This window comes from Mus caroli, chromosome 6, assembly GCF_900094665.2.
Source record: "Mus caroli chromosome 6, CAROLI_EIJ_v1.1, whole genome shotgun sequence".
NCBI lineage: Eukaryota > Metazoa > Chordata > Mammalia > Rodentia > Muridae > Mus > Mus caroli.
Window position 1 is genome coordinate 52,427,574 of NC_034575.1, and position 22,920 is coordinate 52,450,493.

The 22,920-nt window shown below is 42.1% G+C and overlaps 2 protein-coding genes across 5 annotated transcripts in view; one reads left to right on the plus strand and one right to left on the minus strand.

Moving 5' to 3' along the window:
- Vopp1 (VOPP1 WW domain binding protein) overlaps positions 1-22,920 on the plus strand; it is a 91,074-nt gene that overhangs the window by 59,984 nt on the left and 8,170 nt on the right. Inside the window, exons 4-5 of one of the 2 annotated variants that reach the window (XM_021164660.2) lie at positions 624-760; positions 3,169-5,564. In XM_021164660.2, the coding sequence (XP_021020319.1) occupies positions 624-760; positions 3,169-3,359 (328 nt within the window). In that variant the 3' untranslated portion in view covers positions 3,360-5,564. Of the gene's footprint in view, positions 1-623; positions 761-3,168; positions 5,565-22,920 lie in introns of those variants that run through there. The other variant, XM_021164661.2, reaches the window with a different exon arrangement.
- Positions 17,512-22,920, minus strand: part of Lancl2 (LanC like 2) — a 39,251-nt gene continuing 33,842 nt past the window's right edge. For all 3 annotated transcript variants that reach the window (XM_021164658.2, XM_029478559.1, XM_021164659.2), the window contains exons 8-9: positions 22,698-22,770; positions 17,512-19,314 (exon numbers count right to left, since the gene is read on the minus strand). In XM_021164658.2, coding sequence (XP_021020317.1) covers positions 19,220-19,314; positions 22,698-22,770 — 168 coding nt within the window. In that variant the 3' untranslated portion in view covers positions 17,512-19,219. The remainder of the gene's footprint in view (positions 19,315-22,697; positions 22,771-22,920) is intronic.

The following is a 22,920-nucleotide window of genomic DNA, read 5'->3' on the forward strand; positions in this document are numbered from 1 at the left end:
TATGGAGAGTAAACTACAATGTTACAGCCTGGAGTTTCCTTAGTATTCTTCTATTTTGATGACTGTGTTCCTCTATCTCCCTATATTTCCCTAGTGATTAAGCAAGTGCTCTAGATGCTTTTTTTAATTATTAAATGTTCACTTCATAATGTAGAAATGTGTTAGGAAGGATAAATGTAGATTTATGTGGCTTTGAAGTGAAGCATTGGAAATGTTGAAACAGTAACAGAGACTAGATTTGGCAATGTCTTCTGTTTAGACTAAAATGTTGTGTTTGAAACCAATCACCTATAGCCGCTGTGATACAGATTTTTTTTATTTTTTCAAGCCTCTCAGTTTTAATAGCTTCTATTCTGGAAATACCTCAGAGTTTTGCAGGATGAGTATCTCACTGCTGTTGTCCACAAGAAAAGGGTCCCAAGGTGAAACAATCAAGAGACACCCAAAGTTAGTTGCATGTCCTCATGACTGGAGGCTTCTCACAGATTTCTGGATCTCTGTGCTTTGCCATTGGGGAGTGGTGTTCCGGGCCCCTGGAGAATCCTCAGGCATTTTTGTCACAGTTCTCTAGCCTGCCTTCAGCCTATGTCTTGAACTCTGACACATGTCTGTGTTCTTTGCAGGTTCCTGCTGATGATGGGTGTGCTGTTCTGCTGTGGTGCTGGTTTCTTCATTCGCCGGCGCATGTATCCACCACCACTCATTGAGGAGCCCACATTCAATGTGTCCTATACCAGGCAACCACCAAATCCTGCTCCAGGTCAGTCAGTCTCATCGTTGTCTGTCCTCCTTGTGACCTCTGTGTGACCTCTTCAGACATCACTTATGCCCCAGAGTGTGCTAGAAGAGATAAATCAGGCTATTTGATCATTTAAGTTCTGATGTGTAACTTGATTGTTTGTTCCTGCTGGTCGCAATGCAATATATTGTGTGTGTATCATCTGGTGTTCTTATTTTGTTACTGATGTACTTGCTGGGGCCCTGCCCTAGCTGTTCTTCTTTCTTCTTGGTTCCCTCAACTTTTAGAGAAAGGATTTTACAGTATAGCCCAGGCTGACCTTTAAACTCAGTGTGTGGTCCAGGCTTTCTTGAGACTTCAGACCTTCCTACCCCAGCCTGCCCAGTGCTTGGATTTAAGGGATGCACCAACCCATCTTGCAAGCCATACTTACTAACAAAGAAGGAAAGGCAGAAGATTTTAGAGAATGAATTTTCATTCCCTTGGGCAAGAGATGATAGCAATTTATAGTCTGGCGTGAGAAGGAGCTTTCAGTGCTGTTTGAACCAGCATCCATGTGTGCTATCACTGGTGTGGCCACACTGAAAAGATGCTGCTGATTGGCGCTGAGGAGAATGATCTAGCATCATAGTCCTGGGACCATCCCATGGGCTGAGCAGGGCTTTGTGCTAATGGGAAGGCACAGGTAAAGACGCCATGGAGGCTGAGGCTCATGGGTAAAGCTCCTTGTGAAGCTGTCCCACCACATGTTTTCAATTGAAAGCCTGGGGTTTATTGGGAATAGATACCAAATAACAAGTAAGGAGAGTTTGGTAAAAGTTCTGAGAATAAAAAAAAAAAAAAAAAAGATACTGACTGGGATGCCTGAAGTCTGTGAGATTTAGGATGAATCACTGTCCTTTTCACACATCTTCCCTGGCTATGGTCCCTCAGATTAGGCTTCACTCCCTTTGAGATGAGAGCTGTGGTTTTTGCATCAACACTTCCATGTACCTGGAAGTCACTGTTCAGTTTCCCTCTGTGTTTTACCTCCCTGGACCTTTATTTTCCCAGCTTCAATCTGTGCTTGTCATCCTGCTCTGCAGATTTGTCCTGCACAGAGGTTTCCTTAGGAGCTTTTGTTCTTAACCATATTATTTGTGATGCAGTTGGCTGTAGCTCTGAGGTGCTTTTGATTTCCAGGGAGCCATGTATGCGTCTGCCTAACTTGCCAGCCTTGTCTCCGAGAGTTTCATACCTGCAGTGACATCTTCTGTTTTTACTTCCCTGAGTTTGCGTCTCTGCCTCAATCAGAACTGGATTCGTCTGCTTTCAGTTGTCCTTCCTGGGAGCCTGAGCAGCTGACTCGGTCAGAGCCTTAGCACCAGAACTCCCAGCTAAATCAACAGAACTGGGGAGAGGTCTGGACTGTGCACCTCCTGAGAACCGCTGTCCCTATCCCTACCTTGTTGTCTGTCTGGTGGGAGCCTTCAGCTGCTAACCACTAGCATGTTGAAGTCTGGTAGCTGTCAAGTTTCTCTACTAAAGAAGAACGTTCTTGGTAGATATAACTTGCCCATATGTCATCTGTTCTGCTTTTTAAGTATTCTAAATGCATCTCCATGTTCAAACAGTTTGTAAAATTTTAAGATATCTCCAGCTTGCCAGTTCCTACAAAATCCATGAACTGGTACTCACTGTTAACTTGAGTAGCCATACTGTGGGACATTACAAACACAGTCCAAGCTATATCTCCAGTACAAAGACAACACCCTTCCATATGCTCACCTGTCATAGGCAGTGGGGTCCCTTTTCCTCCTCCTGTGGTCCTCAAGAGCAGAAAGCTAAGAGTATATAATAGCCACTTCCTTCTGCCACAGAAGAAGCAAACATATCTCAGGAAACTACCAAGTTTACCCACTTGGGCTCGTGGAAGTTACCTACCTGCCTGAGACCTTTGGCCACCCTGGATGACAAATACTCCGCCTTCATAAAATGATGCAGGAATGGAGACCTTAACTTAAGATATAGTGAATTTCCGGCAAATTGTGTTCAAAGTGTAATGGGACTATGATGAATCTGGCCCAAGAGTCAGCTCTACCAAATTTAGCTACCTTGTTTTTTTCCTCTCTCGGAATCTGTGATGGGTACCTGTGTCTCCGTAGAATAACCCACCATTCTCTCCTTCTCCTGTACTTTATTGTACTCTGAAGACTGATACGACATTTTAGCAATATCTCTCTCCAGAGGAATTGTACCTCCTGAGGGCACAGCCATGTATGTTTCTCTTGCTCGTTGCCAAATTTAGGTGTTTACTGTCTCAGGAAATGTTCTGTTTCTAATAGACACAATGCAGTGAATGATGGGGCAGGAGGGCCTGGTTGTATTGAGATGTGCCAGATGATGGGTGTCTCTCTTTTGCACTCAGCGCTTGGATATCTGTCTTTCAGGAGCACAGCAAATGGGACCGCCATATTACACCGACCCTGGAGGACCTGGGATGAATCCTGTTGGCAATACCATGGCTATGGCTTTCCAGGTTCAGCCCAATTCACCCCACGGAGGCACAACTTACCCACCCCCTCCTTCCTACTGCAACACGCCTCCACCCCCCTATGAACAGGTGGTGAAGGACAAGTAGCAAGATGCTACATCAAAGGCAAAGAGGATGGACAGGCCCTTTTGTTTTCCTCCCCATCCTCACTGATACTTGCTGATAGGGTGGTCCAAGGGAAAACTTGGATATTCTCAAAGCAAGCCCAGCTCTCTTTCAAGTCTTTTGTGGAGGACATTTGAATCCACACTGTCTCCTCTGTTGCTTCTGTTTCTGATGTAGTCTGTGCTCTCTGAGAGAGTGTGGCAACAGTCCCTGAGGGTTGATATTCCTAGGGTGACCAGGGTAGATCCTCGGGAGAGAGGCTAAGGGGAAAGGAAGAGATAACCTGTGTGTTAGGGGGCAGATAAAGTGGTCAGGCTGAGATAAGACTCACATGATGCAGTAGTTGGCAGTGAAGTTCGAAGAGACACTATCCACCGTCCCAGCCCATTCTCCTAAAAGAAGCTGTGGGGCTGTGTTGTTGATGCTCTTTGGCCTCCACACACATTTTGAAAATAGGCTTTCCTCTGCAGGAATAGGAAAGACCCAAGTACATATTTGCTTCCACTTAAAAATGAGGGTCAGAACCAGACCTCGGTTGGACACCTATAGTTAAATAAAGGCCATTAGAGAGGGGAAATCTTTAAGTTATGGTAAATTCTCTAAATGGAGACATTGCATTTTATGAATCATGGTCTGGCTTTTCTTTTAGTGCATGTATTGAAGTGAGGGTGTGTCCTTTGAGATCAGATGGGGAGAGTGAACTCTGCGGGGGGGTGGGCTCCAACACCCTTTTCTTAGGTAGTTCTGGTGATGGGTTTTATGGGCACTATAGAGCTGAGGGGCACTTTAGGCCAGGTAGTTACATTGACCCTTGGAGAGAAAGAGGACAGCCAAAGAAACTCAGCAAAGCAAGACCAGCATTGCTGAGTTAGAGCTAGGGTTGTATGTGATCCCAGCAGAAATGTGCTGGCCTCAGAAGAGGGGACGTTTGTGGATAGAACTGTGAAAACTACTTAGTTGCACAGATGACATAATCAAAAGTAGAGAAAGAAGTGTAGTTAGAGATGCCGTTTCCCAGGTGAGAATCAGAGCTCATCCATAGATTTACAAGTAGTGGCTGGAGTTAACAGTATGGAGTTCTTTTCCCTTGCATAGTTAGTCACGTTGATGTGTATTTAAACCCAGGTTGAGACCTTGTGTACTAAGAGGAAGGAAGTATAGCTAAGATGTCTAGATTATTTATATGTAGTATGGTGGGGAGTGGGGCTGCAAGGAAGGGGGCTGACATTGTAAATGAGAAAATCAGAGCCATTTGATAAACTGTTACTTGTTGGATCAGGCATCCAAAAGTGTTTCTTGAGTGGACATTGAGTATTCTTTACCACCTACAAGACCAGGAGGCATGGTGTCATTCTCCATTGGGGTATTTATATGAGGTAGAGGTTCAGGAATCGACAGTAGCTGTGTGGGCTTAGTTTAAGGACTGAAAGCATAGCGACTGGTAGACAGTTTCATAGGAAACCGCAGGGAAGGAATGGATACCTTTAAAGACAGTTTGTGGATGCAGATGCTGCCACCCATCATTGAGCACCCTTATGTCTCTGGATTCCTGTCACTGGATCCAGTACCCCTCCATGCTTGGGTCCTTGTTTTACATAAGACAACAAAGCACAATGTCTGCTGTTTACAATCAAGACGACTACATGGTCCAAACATTTCTTCTCTCTTCTATCACTTGTGGCTTTAACTTCAATTTCCTCTGTTCCTTTTTAAAATCAAGAAGCACAGTCAGAGCTGCCCCTGGGATTGCATCAGGGAACGGCTGATCAAGGCATTCAGTGTCCATAACTAAATCTTATCTTTTTGATAGCAAATCCTTTTAAGAAACTGAACAATTGCTAGGGCTCAGCAATTTTATACTCCAATGTCTGTGTAAGGTAAATTTTGTTTGCCATTGAGCCCACATTGGAATTCCTTCTGACGTAAACACTGAAAATGCCTATGGAAATTGCACTTCTGGGGATATTTCCCAGCATCCTTGTTTTCTTGTGTTTGGTGAGTAAGGCTCACCCCTTCCAGCAGCTCTACTTCTGTGTGCTGAGGTCCTGTAGAGCCAGGGCTTGGGCACAGACCTGAAGCAGATTTGTGCATGCTCTTTCTTGGCAACACTTGGCTCATATTTCTTGTTCTCTTTTGATAGAGTCCTGTTTCCTATGTATTTAAAAAAAATAAAAGTGAATTTAGTCATATGCTGTGATTTTTTTTGTGGGAGTGGGACTGGGGAGTGGGAAAGGAGTGGAGATTAAGTTGCTAATGAGAAATTATGCACAATTTATCACGAATTCACATGGGAGGCATGGTAGAGTAGATGATGCTCCCCTCCTACAGAGCTGGAAGTTAAATGTTCCTGAGGAACATATGTTCCTCTTGATCAAATGACATGTTTCTAAAAACCAGATAGAAAAAAGTTGTCCAAAGCAAGTAGAGAAGCAGAGTTACTTACCTCACAGGGGATGCTCATATTGGGGCAGGAAATATGGCTCTGTTCTACAGTTATTGGCCCTCACTGTAAAGTCCCATTCTAGAACTTAATGTGGTGGTATTCACAAGTGATATCAACTGGTTAGGGACCTAACCCAAAAGACTCTATGAATGCAGAAGTTCAAGACAGGCTAGATTAGAGAACAGCTCTCTCATCCCAGGACAGCAAGTATCCTGCTCTAGTGTGCAATTTTGCTTTGTGGGTAAGCTGCATTTTGGTGAATTACTAAATAACAAAGTTTTATATTCTCACTTCTTAAAATACTTGTCTTAGAAGCCTGGCCCCTTCTCTGTTTGTAGACCCACATTTGGAGTATTTATTTCAGGGCTATAGCCAGACCATGTTATTTTCATTGAACAATCTGAGAGGCACAAGCTAATACTAGACAAGTTTACAAATTACTTTGTCCTATTGGGGGAATGGGGAAGAGAAACTTGAGGGTTATCACAGCCCTTCTGCCCAAGGACACATCTAAAGATTGGTGATTCCAGGAGAACAACAAAAACAGAAACAAAACAAAACAAACAAACAACAACAACAAAAACTATGTGGTCTTCCCATCTCTTTACTCTTGAACTCTGGGGCTGGGCCTTTTATTAAAGAACTTTATTTAGTTCTTATTACAAAATAGCCCATCTGACAAGTATATCTGCTCAATACATGGCGTTACATGGATTTTTCAAAGGTCTATTTACAGTATTTATATATAGTTATCAATAAGGTACAACACACAATGGCCCCTTTCATGTTAAAAACTTACTCAGGTTAAAAGCACAGCCTCAAAACAATGCACGAATGTGAAATAGTCTTAAACTCTGTATAAGTGAAGCTGCATGTGGTAATAAAAATCTGTGTGTGGTTGTACACAGTTGCTATCTCATTCCTCAGGAGGCTAAGGCTCGGAGGATCACTGGAACCCAGGAGCACAGGATTTATTTGAGTAATACACTAGGATTCTGTTGCAGATAGACAGACAGACACCGTAGATGTGTATCTATGAAAAATAAAACAAAATTCCAGCTTCTAGATACTTCAGTTAAGTAGGGTTCCTCAAACCTGGACCATAGCAAAATGCCATTGAGATATTGTATCATGAATAATTTAAAACACACAAAAAAATTTTGAGAAAAAAAGTAGTGTGAACACCATAAATTCACCACTTGAATTCTGTAACTCTTGGGAATGTTAAAATGATTTTTTAATAGCAGTTTACATTCTATGACAGTTTCTGTGGTACAATTTACAACACTGACAATTGCTGACAGACTAAGGAAATAATCTGTATGTAAGTTTTAATGTATTTATGTTTTCTCTTCTACCCTTTTTACTACTTCTAGGCTCAGTTCTAGTCTTATTTCTTCAGGACACTACCTAGGATTTCTATTGCTATGAAGAGACACCATCACCATGATTAACTCTTACAAAGGAATAGATTTCTTTTCTGAAACTGACTCACAATTTCCAAGGTTTAAATCATTATCTTCATGATAGCAGCCTGCAGATAGACATGATGCTGGGGAGGGAGCTGAAAATTCTACACCTGGATCTGCAGGCAGGAGAAGTGAAAGTGACGTTGGCCAGGCTTAAGCTGAGACCTCCATGCCCACCCCCTAGTGACACACCTCCTCCAACAAAGCTGTACCTCCTGAAACAAGGACATGCTCCCTAATAGTGCTACTCTCCATGGGCCTAATGGGGTCATTTTTATTCAAACCACCACATTCCATTCCCTGGCTCCCATAGGCTTATAACCATATCATAATGCAAAATGCATTTAGCTCAATTCAAAAGTCCCCATAGTCTATCATGATCTCAACCTTATTTAAAAGTCCAAAGTTAATTCTGAGAAACATTGCAATCTCTCAACTGTAACCACTGTACAATCAAAATGAAAACAAAACAAAACAAAACAAAAAACCCAAACAAACAAATCACATACTTCCAACATACAATACCATTCTAAAAGGAAGCCTAGTGAGGAGATACAGGACCAAAGGAAGACTGAAATCTAGCTGGGTAAACTTCTAACCCTGCATCTCCATGTCTGGTGGCAAAACACTCTTAAGATCTCCAACTCCTTTCAGCTCTGTTGACTACAACATATTCTCTCTCTCTCTCTCTCTCTCTCTCTCTCTCTCTCTCTCTCTCTCCCTCCCTCCCTCCCTCCCTCCCTCCTTCCCCCCATCTCTCAGCTGGTTCCTGTCACTGTTAGCAACTCCCTTGGCAGGTATCTCACAGCTCTGGCATCTCCAACATTTTGGTGTCTCCAAAGCAATCCAGGCTTCACCTTCATAGCTTCATGCAGTGGCCTCATTAGTGTTCCATGCAGGTACACCCCTGACACAAACCTTGACTTAGCAGCTTTCATTAGTCATAGAGGGGGATTCTATAACCCCTTTCTTCTATTCTTGATTCTAACGAATAGAAGAACCATGTGGCCAAAGCTGCCAAGTTCTGCTTTCTGGAGCTAGAACATGTTCCTCTTACTCAGATACAGCTTTACCAGCTTTCTGGTTTTGATGGGTTTTTTTGCTGCCTAAGCTTTGTTGTATTGGAACTTGCTGTGTAGACAACTGAACCCAGAGATACACTTGTCTCTATCCCCTGAGTGCTGGAATTAAAAGTGCATACCATCAAGCCTGGACCTAATCTGTGCTTTAATTCCTTTTCATAAGTGGGAAGCTTATCTGAGTGGGGTCTTGCCCTTAGGTCACCACTACCTTTATTCCATTTAGCATCAGGTTTTACTTTAATCTGTTTATTTCCTTGAATGTGGAATTTAGTTCCATTCCACTCCTGGTGCTCCTTTTCTCCTTGACCTGTGCATTTAATATTTTCATTACTCAGCTTGCTCATTCTCATTATAGATCTTCATAAGAGTAAACACTAATAACCACAAGACAGAGTCAATACTAGGCTGTTTTGAGATTAACTCTGCCAATGGATTTAATCTAAAACTTTCATGTTAGTCCCAGGAAGACTTTTAGGACAAGGGCAAAAAAACAACAACAACAACAAAAAAAAACAAAAAACATTCTCATTCTTCACCAAAGTATCACAAGAAAAATCTCTAGGCTACATAGTAAAATCCTCTTGAGTTGGCCTCCACAGTTCAAATCACCCTTAGCACTGCTGTCTTCCATGCTCCTACTAGTATGCCCCATTAAGCAGCACTTAAACCATTCAACTGCTTTTCTAATCCAAAGTCCTAAAGTCCACATTCCTCCAAACAAAAGCATGGTCAGGCCTATCATATTAATACTCCACTTCTGGTACCAACTTCTGTCTTACTTAGGGTTTCTATTGCTGTGAAGAGACAACATGACCAAGGCAACTCTTATAAAAGAAAACATTTCTGAAACTGGCTTACAGTTCCAGAGGTTCAGTCCACTATTGTCATGATGGGAAGCATGACAGCCTGCAGCCAAACATGGTGCTGGAGAGGGAGCTGAAAGTTCTGTATCTGGATCTGCAGGTAACAGAAGTGAAAGTGGTCAGATTTAAGCTGAGACTTCAAAGCCCACCCCCTAGTGACACACCTTCTCCAAAAGGCCACACCTACTCCAGTACCCTTATATAGTGCCACTCCCTATGGGTCTATTAGAGCCATTTATATTCATAACACCATAACTGGTAAAGTATTTTGTGATAAAATGCCTGGGAAGGAAGAAGCACTTATTTGAATTCACAGACTGAGAGATTTCAATCCATGGCCATTTGGATATGTTGCCCAACAGCAAGCGCGTCATATAGGAAGCACAGGTAGAAGAGGCCTTATTTACATCAATGATAAAAAAGGCTCTTTGCAAATATTTCTTTTAGGGATATGTTCTCGGTTACCTAAGTTGCTCCCCTTCAATCAGCCTCCACTACCTTCCAGTAGTACTTGGGGCTCTTAACAAGCTTCTCAACGTGGTCTTACAGAGACATTCATAATTCTAAGTATAATACTACCTGATTTCCAGCCACCCATATAAAAATAAAACTGTATACTTCCTTTCAGGCCTGAGATCCCCCAGGTGCCTGGGGCCTTGGCCCTTAGCTTGCCCTTGAATTAGCTATCATCTTGCAGCTACATCTTCTTGCGGCGCTGTTTCCTTGCAGCTGCTCCAGTGCATGTATGGCACCTACCTATCTGGGGACATGGCTGTTCAGACTTGGTAGCAGTGCTTTACCAGATAATTTGTCTAGGCCCATTCTTCAACCCATAGGTCAGGTCTGGCCATGTATACAGATAATAGTAATTAAAAGCACTTTGAAGGTTTTCAGTACCACCCAGATCTATCATTCAATATGGAATTTCTAAAATATATCACTTCATCTGGAAAGGATCTGCCTCTATCCTTAACAAGAACTTATTCCTTGGCATTCTGCTTGTGGCCCTATTTCCTTACATTATAGCTAGTGCTGTGCTGTTAGTTACTTGAAAAGAGTTCTAGGTCCTACTCACCTTTAGAACCTTTTTATTTAAGTCTTTTAGTCTGCAGTGAGTAACTGGCCATGTTTTTTGATGTATTAAATTTTCAAATTTGAGTGTCTGTTCGCATGTGTTTGTGTGTGCCTCCCATACATGTGAAGGTCAGCTGACAACTTTGTGATTCATTCCTTGCATCTTGACATGGAATTTGGAGAGGAACTTAGATTTTCAGCAGATGTCTTACCTGGCTACCCATCTTGCAGGCTCCTTAATTTGTGGTTTGTATAAGAATGCCTCCTGCAGGCTCATATATTTAAATGCCTGGTCATTAGGGAGTGGTACTTGATATGGATTAGGATGTATGGCTATGCTGGAGAAACTGTGTCACTGGGGGGGAGTGGGCTTTATGGTTTTAGAAGCTCAAACCAGGACTAAAGATTCACTCTCTTCCTGCTGCCTGATAATCTGGATGTAGAAGTCTCAGCTCACTCTCCACCACCATGTCTACCTGCCTACCTGCAGCATGTTTTCCATCATGACAGTAATGGACTAAGCCTCTGAAACTGTAAGCAACCATCAATACAATATTTTTCTTTATGAGTTGCCATGGTCATTGTGTCTCTTCACAGCAATAGAACACTGACTAAGACAAGTTGTTTTGATGACTACCTAGTTTTATTTGATTAGGGGTATTACAAGGATACATTTGGCAAATTCTGACATCACGCAAATCCCTTTAGGTAGACAGGAAACAAGACAGAAAAGGCTCACTGGCTTGCATTACATCTATGTTAGGCAGGAAAGACCCCTTCTGGCCAACTTCTACCAGGAAAATGGTTGTTTCCAAATCAAAGATGGGAAATCTAATGCTCACTTTCATCTGTGCTTTCCAAATTCCAATAAGCTTCAAAATATCTATCACAGCTGTCAAAACAAAAGATGGCAAAAACAAAAATGTGGAATAATCTCTGAAATAAAACGAGACTGATGAGAACACAGGTAGGACAGGAAGGGGGCAGAATGCTGAAGGAAAGAAGAAACCTGAGGGAGCATTAACAGGCTCCACCTGGAGATGCTCCAGGTACTCGGGTGGACCAGAAGCTGGCTTCTTACCAAGTGCACATTGAGTGATAAGGCATGGTTCTGGGAGGCGGGCTTATGGAACTGTTACCTGATTTTAAGAAGTGACTTTAAGGTACTCAATGCTTCTATTAAAAATCTTTGTGGCTTAGGGTTCTTATGGCTTTCGCACAATCTCTAGTTCTCTGCTATACTTTGAATTTAAAGTGCATGGCCCCCAAGGCCCATGTGTTAAAGGCTGGGGCCACACCTGGTTTAAAATATAGGATGATAGAAACTTGAAGAGGGAGAACCTAATGGGAGAGCTGACTGTTCGGGGCACATCTTTGAAGTGGATATTGGAACCTCCCAGTTAAGCTCCCAAAGAACCTTATTTTTATCCTTGGCCATGAGATGAACAGCTCTGTTCCACTATGAACCTTTGGATAATTTAGCTCCTCATCACAGGCCCAAGCAATAAAATCAACCCATCATCATGAGATGAAACCTGGAATACTGAGCCAAACGTTGGTTTCCTATGCTATTTGTTACAGCAATGCAAAGCTGCCTAGTATAATTGCCATCTGAATGAATGGGGAAATGATGTTCAAAATAGAACCTGATGGACCTGGAGAGAGTTACCCCAGTTCCTCATATTTTTTGTTGTGAGCCTAGCCTTTAATAGCTGAGTCATCTTTCCAGCCCATGCCTCTTTCCTTATCACCATCCTGCAGATGTTTTTCCTAGCACCAGAGAAGATATAGCTAGGTAGCCTGCCTCCTCCCTCTGTCCACATTACTGTAGCTCTGAATTTTTTTTCTTGGTTCAAGACAGGGTTTCACTGAGTAACAGCACTGGCTCTCCTGGAACTAATTTTGTAGACCAGGTTAGTCTTGAACTCATAGAGATCCAGATAAGTAAGGCAGGAGTCTTTATTCTGCCCTCTCTGTCACTTAGCGGCAAGACCCCTCTGTTTTTACTCTAAGGTGTTGTCCTGTCTAAACAGCCCTCCTATCTAATTGCAGAGGCATTTCTTTGCAAAACTGCTCCTATCTTGAATTCCTAGTACATTCAGCTTATAAACAACAGAAAATTTCCCTCAGTGTTTTAGAAGCTTAAAAAAAGAAAAAAAGAAAAAAGAAGGAAGGAAAGAAGAAAAAGCTGAAATTAAGGTGCCAGTGGAGATCCAACCCATTGTGCCAGTAATAGAAACTGGAGAGTGTGAACAATTATAGTGTTACTGTGAATACAAGTGGCTCTCCAAGGAATGGCAACCATGTGGACAGAGGAGCCAAATGAGTATAAGTACTAGGGATGAGAGATGCTGATGGTGGCTACTAGAGTATGAGTCTAAAAGTCCAGAGAGCTGTCCTAAAATGCCACGCTGTGTTTGTGTGTATGGTGGTGGTGGTGGTGGTGGTGGTGGTGGTGGTGGTGGTGGATCCGCAGGATTGTTTGCTGTTGAGGTACTGAACAATCAGGACTATTTGGTAATGTGGGAGGCTTAGGACACTGGACCTCCTGATACCTCTACATCCTCCAAAAGAAGTGGACTAGGGAGGTGCATGGACATAGAGAGGCTGGAATGCAGCAGTATCACAATGTGGAGGAGGTGGGAGTTAGGAAGACTGTGGGAGCCCGAATGCAGCAGCATCACAATTTGGAGGAGGTGGGAGTAGGGAAGTCTGTGGGAACTTGAATGCAGCTCCCTATTCATACCACTTCAATAGTCAAATCTGTCTTATGCCTAGGACTCATAAAAATCAAATCCAGGAAGCACAGTGTAAGAGAGGGAAGACAGAGACCTTCAGATCTCTATGGAATCTACAGGCCTGCTGCATAGCACATGGCACAGACAAACCATAGGTACCCTCTTACTGCTATGCCAAGCAGCATGGGTGGAGAATGTCATCCAGCCTACATTGGAAGCCACCACAATATTTGAGTATGTAGCGTATATTAGGATAGCTGGCCCTGTCACTTGTCTTCCATGATGTATCGGTACAGGGGTGATGCCTTGCCCCCACTTGACCCTCACCACTTACAACAGTTGGGAAGAGCTGACCCTGGAGTCATGAGAACAAGACAGATGATTCTGCCCTTCACTGGCTGCAGCAGTCAGGTGAACTGATCCTGCTCCTTACCTGGGCAGCACAGTACAGCTCACCTTGGTTGTAGGGGCATAGCTGATCCAGTCCTGGAGGAAAGAGCATGGGAGAGTTGGCCCCACCACTCACCTGCCTGAGGTGGTGTGAGTGCAGCGCTGATGCCCTCTTCCTCCCCGACTCACCACCTGTAGTAGTAGGAAGAGCTACCCCTGGAGTCATGAGAGTTGGGGAGCGAGCCCAGCTCCCTCTCTGGCTGTAGGTCTTGGGAGAGTGGGCCCTTTGCCTTGCCTGGGAAATACAGTGAAGCTGACCCTGATGGTGAAGGCACAGGTGAGCCATCTCTGAGGGTTCAAGAGTAGGAAAACTGGCCCAGCCACTCACAGGCTGCAGTACTTGGGAGTGTGGGCCCTGAACCTTGACTGGGCAACATAGTAAAGCTGACTCTGGGAAGCTGGGTGTGAGTGAGCCGCCCCAAGTGCATAAGATCAGGAGTGCTAACACTGGATTCCTCCTAGGCGTGGTGGCTCATGCCTTTAATCCCAGCACTCAGGAGGCAGAGGCAGGTGGATTTCTGAGTTCAAGGCCAGCCTGGTGTACAAAGTGAGTTCCAGGACAGCCAGGGCTATAAAGAGAAACCCTGTCTCGAAAAACCAAAAACAAACAAACAAACAACAACAAAAAACCAACCAACCAAACACTGGATTCTTCCAATGGTAGCCTTGAGTGGCCTAGCCAAAGCAATGGTGAAGAGCTCACCCTGGTGGTGCAGATAAGGAAGAGCCACGGGCTGACAAGCTCAGCTACCACCCAAGCCCAGATCCAGGGCTCTGAATTAGCCTGCCTCAACATCTATATCATCTGCCAATGGTTGGGATTCTGAAAAGAGCCAGTCCTGCTGTTCCAAAGCTGAAGGATCTCCACAACACAGGACAACAATTTACTGCCTGGTTTTATGTGTCAACTTACTCTGGTTACATATGTACAGATATGGTGGTTTTGGCGGAAGCGTTACATGTAGGAAAGGCAAATCTGTAACCATCATGGTATTCCACACAGTATTTCTTCAAACCAAGGAATTTATTTCACAGACAGAGAAGTGAGAGAGTGGGCCCACAACCAAGGCATCCACTGGTTTTGCTATGTTCCCCACCATTCTGAAGCAGCTGGTCTATTAAAAAGATGGAATAGCCTTTTGAAGACACAGTTATAGCACCAACTAGGTGACAGCAGCATATATGGCTGGGGCGGGGTTCTTCAGAAGGCAGTATATGCTTTCAATCAGCCTCCAATATGTGGTACAGTTTCTCCAATCTATAGGTCCAGGAAATCAACCACTCACTATAACCTAGTGACTCACTAGGAAATTTTTGCTTCCTGTTCCTGCAACTCTTAAGTTCTGCCCGCTTACATGTGGGAACCATTGTAGCCATAATAAAGTAGCATTGTAAGGAATAGGAATTTTGAATGAATTATAGGATCACCATACTTATAATGCGGTATAATGATTTAGTCCATGTATGACTGCCAAAGAGAAAGGTAAAGAAACCCCCTTATGCCCCCCCCCTTTTTCTTGTTCCTTTGTTATGTGGATCTCTCAGTACTTAAGGGCACCATCTTCTTGCAAATGCTTAGCAAACCCAGATTGGCAAGATGAAGCTGTCACAGAAGAGGTGTCATGTTTTGAATCTAATATGATTTCCAGAGGCCTTATGTTATGGACTTTGAGGGACTCATTAGATCCTGGGGGCTCCAACCTCATCAATGCATTTCCTAATTATTTCATGAATAATGACCGCTGGGTAGTGGTTTAAACAATAGGTGGTAGCATCTAGTGGGAGGATGTGTCTTGTCTTTGCCCCCTCCACTTACTGGCTTCCAACTTTGCTCTGTAACATGCTCCTGGTGCCATGATGATGCTCCTCATTGCTACGCAGTCTGGTCAAGTCTGCTTGACAGTCTAAAAAGTCTGTAAGCACTTATGAGGAAAAGAGTTTCACAGAAACTCACCTCCTGGAGCTTTGGCGTTCTCATTTACCCACATACTCATACCCTATTCCCGCATTAGTCTGGTGTATGGAACTATGAGCTTGGAATCTGGCAGGAATGCAGTAAAGAAGTTACCTATTCAATAACTAATTAAGCATTACAAAAGACGGAGCCAGTAGCTCAGAGCTGGTCTGCAAAATATTTACTAAGGACAGTAGCAAATCTCACCCAAACTAGGGAATACCTTAATAGAGCCAAGGAATCCCACTGAGATAGAAATCTTCAGTACAGGCTACATTGCATATTAGAAGCAAGTTGGTGGATTCTCCTGACAAGTGGAGATTTTCTAGATACTTAAAAGGAAATGGGGGGGGGGGCTGTGATGTTGCATTATTCATGAGGCCTACTAAGAGCAGAACACCCTGGTGCTAGCCTTCACAAGGATCAAAGGTATAGCACTAGAGTGTGAAATCCTTACCTGTCACTAAGCTGACCCTAGGTAGGACTGCTTTATCTTTACTGTAAACATCTACCTGGTTCCTGTAAATCCTTTTGAAGTCATTCCTTTGTTTTGTGTCAGGCAACTTCAATGTACTTTGCCTGCTGTGACTTCTAACCCCTTGTATTTTCTATACAAGACTGGTGTTCACTTTGTGAAAATACATTCAGATTCTACACAATCTCGCGCAAGTTGGTCTGTCTATCACCCACTGACACCTTGCCCACCTGCCCCAGAGACTCGTTCCACACAGACAAAGGGAGTCAGAGGGTCTGTGGCACCTCATCATAGGCAGTGGAATCATCCAAGCACACACTGAAACTTGTGAGTTAATAAACTTTCTTTCTCTTACATTGTCTCTTTTGAGTATTTTGCATAGTGATGGGAAACTGACTAACATCTAAGTGTTAGAGAACATGAAATATAGCATTAACATGTATGAAATACATACATGGATGACATATAGCATTAAGTTACATGCATTGTGAGGAAAGAGTTCTCTAGATTTCCCACTTCCAAACATAGCTCCAGGCAATGCTCCTCTTGAATTGCTGTCACTTCATTTCAGGTGAGCACCATGCCTGCCTGCCTGCTGCCATGGTCCCTGCCACTATGGTCATGGACCCCTTGGAACCATGAATCCCCAATTTCATGTTTTCTTTTATCCTTGGCTGATTTCAGGTGGAAGCATCCAGGGCCCCACAGCACTTACTCCTTGCTTTTGAAGACAGGCAGATGCCACAAGATCTTTCAGTGTTTGACTCAACCCCAGACCCAAGCAGTAACATAATCCTCATGGTATTTCTTCAAGTCTTTCTCATTGTGGTTTCAATAAGAATGGCCCCTATAAGCTCATATATTAGAATATTAGGTACCCAGTTGGTAAAATCGTTTGGGGAGGATTAGGAGGTGTGGCCTTGTTAAAGGAGGAATGTCATTGGCAGTAGGCTTTGATGTTCCAATAGCCCATACCATACCCACTTAGGTCTCTCTTCCTATGGCTCAGGAGGCACCATGCATGTCTACCTGCTGTCCCTGCCACTATAGTCATGGGCTCTAACCCCAGGGAACCATGAGTCCCAAATTTCATGTTTTCTTGTATCCTTGGCTGATTTGCCACAGCAATAAAAAAGTAACTAAGACACTCATAAACAATCTGGTCGAAGAAGCACTGCCTGATCTATACTACCATTCTTAAAGGCTTCCTTATTTGAATCATGAGGAACAACCCTTTGGTTACTCGGTATATCCAACCCCTCCCTCCTAACCCCAGTCTTGGCTTTTATATCATCAGGAAAACCACATATATTAATTTCTTCACTCTTCTTTATGGTGGGAGAAGGGGATATGACAAATTCTGACTATCCAAGCATCCATGGAACACTACTCTAAAGGCTTTCAAATAATCTCTTTCTCAGAAGGAGGACAGAACTTGCTGGTATTGCCACATGCCTGCTTGCATTGTTTTGATCATAACTACAAAAGCTAGCTGGTGACCAAGAGATAACAACCAAGATAATCACAGAACTACCCACTTTAACACTGTTGAACTGAAAAAGAAATGAGAAAATATTAAGACTCTATAAGTCATCACCACAAAACTGTCTTTTATTAACAAAACCAAAGAACCCCAAACACTTTTTGTGAACACTAACGTTTTCCCTTAAGATTTCAAAATGTTATTTTGTGTGTACATATTTTAAGCTTTCCAACACATTTAGAGTACAGTTGTTGACATAGTACAAGCCTAAGAAACAAAAGTGAGATGTTCTTAAATTTAATTTTAAACATTTATAACTCTGAAATGGCCATAAGTGACCCCTAAATCCTGGTTCACATGCCATTTCTCCTTTGCCTCATGGGATTGGGGCTGCACCCTCATGGGATGCACAGCAGCACATGTAGTGGATATAATGAAGGAAGTCAATGGCGTCACTGAAATGTACATGTGTTGATACCTAGTGGTAAGCAGGAAGGTGTCAATCCACCTGTCTTAACAGGAAATCTGTAAACAAAATCATCTCCATTTATTCTATGGTCATTTTATTTTTCCCTCAGCATGTTGGTCAAAAAGATAATAGTATCTACCAAACAAGTATAAGTAAACATACTGGGGAGAGTCACCACTACTGCTGCTACTCTGAGGGCCCTTGGCCAAAATCATGGCCCTACAAGTTCTACATTGATGCAGAGAAGGGTTTACAAGACAGCCTCAGGTGCTTCCTTCAAGAAACATATATTAATTTCCCTTACACAATAAAACATGCTTAGGAAATCTAGCCTACTTGTACCACAAACAACAACCAAACTCTGAAATTTATGACAGGATTTCTAACCGCATGTGAATCAAAATTAATACCCTTAAACATAATTTAAAAAATTACCCAGATAATAATTGCCTTATTTAAAATATTTTGTTTCTTACATGTATAAATTCAGCTTAGAATTTATTTTATCGCCTCAAACTGGATGAAAAAATAAGGAACATATTAATTTCAAATTTATAATAGTTTACCAAAATGTGAAATAAATTTTTGAAGGGCTATGGATAGATCTTTCTGGCATTACAGCTACTCTGTTTTATATAGTAATAAGCTATTCTGAAAACAGTAAGGAGGTATCTGTTTTAATAATATGTATCTGAGTAAATGTCTCAGAATTCCTAATGCTTAGCCATTAATTACATTGACCACAAGACACACAGAGGGAGGAGGTGTCAATTGTGCCTTCTTGAGCTCTGCAGTGTACACTGACTTGGCCTTCATTCTGGTTTGGGAAGCCGCCTCTCACGCATGCCCATGGAAAATGCTAACATGGTATTCTCACAGGATATCTAGATCTGCTAGCTGATGGTCAAGACAGACATCACACAACTGTTTCTTTGTTGATAGAGATGACACCCTAGTTTAGATACTATATACAAAAATGTGTGCCTGTCACCTTTAACACTCACACGTGCTCAGCTAAGAGTTCATGTAATGAGTGTGGCTTTTCTAGTTATTCAATTTACACCTATAGACAAGCACCAAGAAACATGCACACTAAAAGGAGCCTAGAGATGAAGGATTCAGATTTCACACCTTTAAGGGACACGCTGTCACAGAATGCTGATGACGTGATTTCTATCACTCATGCTCTAATTGGGGGTCTTTGCAACAAAGGGGGCTTGTGAAGGTTTCTGTCCTTCTGTTGTCTTCTTCTTTTAGGGTTTACAGTGGGTTCTGTGTCAGGCACTAATCAATCAGGTAGCTTTTGGTCCAATGGGTATGTTAGTTGTCTTTTTGCACCTTTTTAATCCTTCTGCAAAAAGCCAAGTTCAAATGCTGGAAACCGTGCTGTCTCTGGCACCAAGATGTCAGAAAGGAAGTGAACAGCACCAGCCATACCTGCAAAGCAAAATGTGCATCTTTTAGAAACCACACAGGTTATTGAATAAAACAAAGTGATATTTAATCTCTTCCATTACCAGGGGCTGTAAGGACATAAGGAAAGTACCATCATCAATTTAAAATGACATCATTAAAAACAGCACTTATGCCGGGCATGGTAGCGCACGCCTTTAAACCCAGCACTTGGGAGGCAGAGGCAGGCGGATTTCTGATTTCAAGGCCAGCCTGGTCTACATAGTGAGTTCCAGGACAGCCAGGGCTACACAGAGAAACCCTGTCTCGGAAAACCAAAACAAACAAACAAACAAACAAACAAAAATCAAACCAAAAAACAGCACTTATACCATTTGTGTGTGTGTGTGTGTGTGTGTGTGTGTGTGTGTGTGTGTGTGTATTCAGGCAAATGCATGCCACAGTGTGAGTATAGACCTCAGCAAGCAACTTCAGGAGTAAGTCCTTGCCTTCCACTTTGTCTGAGACAGGGTCCCCATTGTTTTCTGCTGCATACATTCCAGTGTAGCTAACTGGCAAGTGTCTGAGTTTCCTCCAGTCTCACTTCCCAATTTCTCTCTCAAACTGAAATAATACACCTGAACTCTGGGTTCTGGAGGTTTAAGCTCAGATTCTAACACTTGTATGACAAGTAAGTTTATCTACTGAGCTATCTCCTCTACTGCACTACTCTATGCTTTAAGAAATGGCTTTTGGATTCTTTCCTTGCATTTGAAATGTTAAGATGACACTGCAGCATCTAAGGATATAGATCTTGAATGTGGCTCAGTATTACAGTGCTTATCTAACTGGTGTGAGGGCTTAAGGAGCATAATCAGCATACATGATTTAAAACAAAAAGGCAAAAAAAAAAAAAATGCCCTGAGTAATTTAAGAACATTGTCAACTATATGTCCAAGAATGAAACTCTCCTCTCAGAGCTTTTATAATCTCCATCGTATTTTATATCTTCTTTAGCTTCAAAGAAAGTAATTTTTAACTAAGTGCAATTTGTTTATGTCAACAAGGTCGGGCACGAATAAACAACAGCTTTGGAAATTGACTGACTAAAACCTTAGGGGGTCTGGGGTGTGAGCTTCTTGTCCTCATGTGCCTCCAGGCCTGTGTGTCCACCTGAGTCAGAGTAATTGACAGTCAAACTGTCCCCTGTCACAGTTTCAGTCTGCTTAGCTTTTCTTTTGCCACAAAATTTGCACACAAACAAATACATAGATCGTAAGTATTCTTTGAATCTTGACAACTGTACAACCTGTATAAAACAAACGTCTGTTACAATATGGATCTACCAGCATATGTGGGCCTGTGTGTTCCTGCACTCTGTCCATTCTGTCATTAGAGGTATCTAACTGCCATAGATAAGCTTTGTCTGTTTCAGGATGGAATCCATATGCAGCCGCTGGGGACCGGCTTCTTAAGTCAGATTCCTGCAGCTAGCATCTGATTTATGGCTGCCAATAGTCTGCCCTTCTTACTAAGTACTGTTTCTTTGTCAGAGTACAGTCAAAGACTGTTTATTTTGTTGCTAAAGAAAATCTGGGTTGGTCCTAGCCTTCCCTGAAACTTTTTACTTGAAGAAAGTGTTCTAGAAGCTTAATGAATAAAAGAATCCCGGACCTATTAGAACCCATCAGAATCAGAAAGTTGCCCTTAATGCCTTTGAGAGGACCCTAGAGAGAAGCCTCAGAATAGCTGGTTTCTGGATTTCATAGGCAGGTGCCAGTCCCACAGAATGCTGCCTTTGGCAGAGTGGGTGCTCCCGGAGGACATCAGATACCATTCAGTGTTCTCTCTCAGTAGAGCTGTCAGGCTTCTACATAAGAACTTGGTTAGTAGTTATTGCCAGTTCTATCTGCCATGCATTGGTGAGGCACAGGGCAAACATGGTCAGTTGACTTCCTAGCCATAGAAGTTCAACTGTGGAATTTTGACGCACTTTACTTAAATTTACTTTGTGGGTCAAAATTTCACATTTAATTAAAGTTTCCATGTTAAAGTTGAATATTGTCAGATATAAACATATCTCATGCTGGGCGTGGTGGCACACGCCTTTAATCCCAGCACTTGGGAGGCAGAGGCAGGCGGATTTCTGAGTTCGAGACCAGCCTGGTCTACAGAGTGAGCTCCAGGACAGCCAGGGCTATACAGAGAAACCCTGTCTCGAAAAACAAAACAAAAACAAAAACAAACACATCTCATGTTTATTTTTTTCTGAGATAGGGCCTCAATACAGAGCCTAGGCCAGACTCATACTCATGATCTAATGCTTTTTCTACCAGTGTGATGAGATTACAGGCAATGACCACAATGTCTGTCATATATTTTTGTTATGTAAACAACTAAAGATTTTATTCTGAGAAATATTTTTTCTTATGACTTTAGCTTATACAGAAAAAGCAGTGATAAAATCCATTTCCTATCTACATGATTTAAAATAATTTTTTTCCGAGGTTTGGGATATAGTTATAAGATGTGGTTCTAAAGATATTATCAATTTATCCTAATGCTATAAATTCTTGGCACTGTGGGTTATAAGTTAGCCAAAACATGCAAGTGCTTGTGTGCACAAATACACACACACACACACACACACAAAGTATTTAGGAGGCCAAATGTATTGGTGCACACCTTTAATCACAGCACTTAGGAGGCAGGGGCAGGCAGTTCTGTATGAGTTTGAGGCTAGCCTTATCTACATATCAAATTCCAGGACAACCAGGACTACATAGAGAGACCCTATCATAAAAAAATCAAATAAACAAACAATAAGGATCTCTCTGTCTCTAGAACTTCAATTATAATTATAATAATATATTAGTTATAGTATATTCTTATATACTATATTTATTAACTGGGAAGATTTAATAATTGTTACTTTAACTAATGGTCTTGTTTTTACCATCAGTAGAAGTATTGAACACTCTTTTTAACATTCACTCTTATTTTTCTAATTATTAATATCCAATTACTACTTTCTATTAATATTAGTTACTAGTAATTCTTTATATCATTTAAAGAATTAACTGTATTAAGTATCTACTCAAGTTTCCCATGAACACATAGAATATTTTATTTATATATACAATATCACAGAGGAAATGCAGAAGAATAAGCATACTATCTTTCCCCCATTCACTAAGCCTTCCAGGCTTTGTCTGCATATGTACTTCATACAAGTTCTAAAATTTTTGAAGATACTTGCAGGACCAAAATATAGCAAGAACAACAGGCTTGCTATCATTGTGTTTTAGTTCTGAGGCTTTACTCAGGCAACAGCAAATGTCCTCATGCTAGTCCTCAAAGCACGGAAATCAGTGTTACTAAACTAAGTGTTTAAATGTACAGTTTTATTTTATTTTTCACACTCTTACCTTCAAAGAGAGAATAAGGTCTGTCAGGAATGCGGCATCCATGTGCTCCGTAATCTAGACACCACTCTGCAAACTGAAAGGAAAGACGAGTCTTTTTAAGAATAGAATTTTTAAGAGGCAATGAATTGGACACTTTAATGAGCTAAAAAAAAAAGAAGAAAGAAGAAAGAAGAAAGAAGAAGGAAGAAGAAGAAAGAAGAAGAAGAAGGAGGAGGAGGAGGAG